The sequence below is a fragment of the Rhagoletis zephyria genome, unplaced genomic scaffold (genome assembly GCF_001687245.7).
Source record: "Rhagoletis zephyria isolate East Lansing unplaced genomic scaffold, Rhagoletis_zephyria_1.1 Rzeph_scaffold_10685, whole genome shotgun sequence".
Taxonomy (NCBI): Eukaryota; Metazoa; Arthropoda; class Insecta; order Diptera; family Tephritidae; genus Rhagoletis; species Rhagoletis zephyria.
Window position 1 is genome coordinate 7,286 of NW_016167762.1, and position 3,248 is coordinate 10,533.

Genomic DNA, 3,248 nt, shown 5'->3' on the forward strand with positions numbered 1-3,248 from the left:
GTCACTGTGCGCCCTCAGCGGGCCCCCGATGGTGCAAGGCTTCTCCATTGGCCAATCGAAATATGGACGCATCGAAAAGTTTCCCTACCAAGTGATGCTAATCGGCAAGCAGTTGTGGCGCAAACGCATCCTCTGCGGTGGCACTTTGCTCGATCAGCGCTGGATACTCACCGCTGGCCACTGCACCATGGGCGTCACACATTTCGACATCTACCTGGGCGCACTCACCGTTGAAGATACACCCGAAACGGGCCGTCTAGTGCTGCGTTCCAACAAATTCATCGCACACGAAGGCTTCAATCCCGAAACAGCCGCCAATGACATCGCACTCATCAAGCTGCCGGTCGATGTAGCCTTTACACAGCGCATACAACCCGCCACACTGCCATATCTCAGCCGCAAAGACGCACTCACCGGCGCCAAAGTGGTAGCCACCGGCTGGGGTGCCAACAGCGAGCTATCCAATTACAATCCTATGCAATACACCGAACTGCGCGTGATCTCAAATCAGGAGTGTGCCAACGAATTCGACGTCATTACGAATGGCGTACTCTGCGCAAAAGGTCTGCGCGATGAAACCGTTTGCTCTGGTGACTCCGGCGGTCCGCTGGTGCTGAAGAATACTCAAATAGTTGTGGGCATCACAAGCTTCGGACCAGCTGATGGTTGTGAAACAAATATACCCGGTGGCTTTACGCGTGTCACCTACTATCTGGATTGGATCGAGGCGAAAACGGGGAAAATTGGGGTGCGGGTGCAAGCACAAAACCAATGGCAATGGCCAGCGCAGCAGGCACCAATGGTGCAACGCTTACAACAGGTGGCTGCGGTGCAGATACCACAACAAGCGCCACAAGGTCGGAGTGCGTTGCGAGTTAACGATAATATTGTGTAACTTTTGGGGGAACGTGTGGCGCAAGCGTTGGGCGGGGAATTAGAAACACAAAAAAAAAAAAAACACATTTTGAAGGGGTGTTGAAAAACTTCTGAGTTTGGACTGACTGAAAACAAAGCTTTAATTAGTGATTTTGATTAGTATTTATTGCTTAAAATTGTGAAAATATTTTCTAAGTAAAAATTCAAAAAATGTTTTGATTTTTAAGCTAAGCTTAAGCTGCACTTCCCATATTGGACCTGTGTGTGATTCAATGGGCGGCGTGTAAGTGCTGTGACGCAAATCGCGCACGTTGGCTGTCATTAGCGGCGGCGCTGAGCATGCGCGAAATTCCGCGCATGAGTGGCGGCGAACGGGACTTGTTTGACGAGCTGTATATGGTTTGAGTATTTGGCGTGTCATTTAAAGCGCCCGACTCAAATAAAATTTTAATTAGGTGTTTTTCGATATACGAAATGAAATTTTGTGATATTTGTGAGTAGTGAATCTAAGTGAATTGTGTGCAGCAATGTATTGTTTTACTATTTAAAAATCGCTGTACCTACATAAAAACCTACTAGTATACATGGTATAGTATTAAGAATAATATATAATGTATTATTTATTTAAATTAGTTGCACGAAAAAATTACGTGTTTGCATAATTATTTGTTTTTAGATATATGTATGTATAACGTTTGTGTATATTTTTTGCAGTTTTTTTTTTGATCAACGTAAACTAAATAAAATTTAACGAGTTGACACAAAAACCAGTTATATGTACAGTTATCAGCAAACAATTAATATTCATATTTCCACAATCAGAAAAAAATAAACAAACAATAAAATCAAGAGAATAAGAATAAATAATTTGAAAAAATTTAAAACATACAAATTTCGGGTTTTTCAATTCTACTATTTACATACACGAGCCATGGCGTGAAGTTCGCTGGGTGGGTTCAGTTTGTTGGGTATTTCGCTGTTGTGTAATGTACACTGAAAATCGTGAGCTTTTTTGAGTGTTTATTTATTAAAATTGAATTGCAACGATCGCAATTTTAGGGTCATCGGGTTCACGCTGAAGTCATTGGAATCTCCGTGGCAGAAGAGTGATGTGCAAGAAAGTGAAATACATATATTTGAGACAAAGAGAAGAAGTAGTCTAAAATAATACGATGTCAGAGACGAGAGATTAGGTTATACTAGGCTGTTTTGTATTTACATAAAACTTAAGCGAAAAAGAAAGTAGAAAATTCGTTACAGAAAACTTTGTATATTTTTGGTTCTGTACATATAACAAGCATTCGTATATAAAATGAATTAATACAGATTTTTTTCTCAAATTCATAAAATTTTTAGCTAACAAACTCTTCTTTTTTTTTAAGTAAAGCTATTTATAAACGTTCTCTGCTAATATAACGGATGCGAGTATGGGAGAGGAAATAAAAATTAATGAAGGTCATCTCTCATTTCAAGGAAATCAAAATTGAGAGAGACAAGGTCGTTTGGAATATTAAAAAGTGTAAGCGTATTTTCACTCAAGCTTTTATTGAGTTACTGAGTGAATTGAGCTGAGCTTTTGAGCGCTTTTAATATGGGAATAGCGTATGTAGGTCAAGGTTTTAGCTGATTTGCACCGGTTTTACATTTATTTTATAGGTAGCGGTGGGAGGAGTGATAAGTATTTAAGTATGTATGTATGGAATGTAGTGGAGAGCAGGGTTACCCCTTTCGCAAATTTTTACCAAAATTAAGTCAATGCTAGTTTGGCTAGTTGCTAGTATTTTTCCATTCTGATAGATTTTTGTCTAAATTATTTATAGTAAAAGAATAATGGAAAGCTGCAAGCTTTCGTTATGTTTAATATTTAAAGAAGGCCATTGTAACTTACACTGTAGAGGACTAAATTTATCGTTTAGCCACTTTTTAGCGGTTCATAATTGACAATTCCCTTTCGATCCCACCAAACGCTCAACATAACCTTGTTTGTCGTCAATAAATGCTTTGAAGTCATTTGCGGACGTCCGGCGGTCTTTGACCATGATCGCTTGCGTTGTTTATTCTCGTATTCAATCCATTTTTCATCCCCCGTAGATTGCTCTTTTAGACGCTGCAATTCACAAAGCGTTTTTTGCAGAATTTTTTTTCTATTTATTGTGGCTAAAGAACACCAAATTCGAAATGGCCTCCATTTGTCTCCCATCAGAGGTGAAGATGGCTCGGCCACTCATCGATTATAGATAGTACGCATCCCATGAATTGGGCAATTTTACGCAGTTCGGACAAGGGCGCGCTTCAAAAGCTCAAAACTTGAATGCCAAGTAGGGTAAGCCATGACTTCCACAACGGATCCCACCTGCCGTGGAAATGAAGCT

The 3,248-nt window shown here is 40.1% G+C and overlaps 1 protein-coding gene across 1 annotated transcript; it reads left to right on the forward strand.

Moving 5' to 3' along the window:
* Window positions 1–28: 28 nt before the first annotated feature.
* On the forward strand, window positions 29–1,242 carry LOC108376580 (brachyurin-like). The gene has a single exon (XM_017632799.1). It carries the CDS (start codon window positions 29–31, stop codon window positions 893–895), a length of 867 nt encoding a protein of 288 aa, XP_017488288.1. The 3' UTR covers window positions 896–1,242.
* Window positions 1,243–3,248: the final 2,006 nt, after the last annotated feature.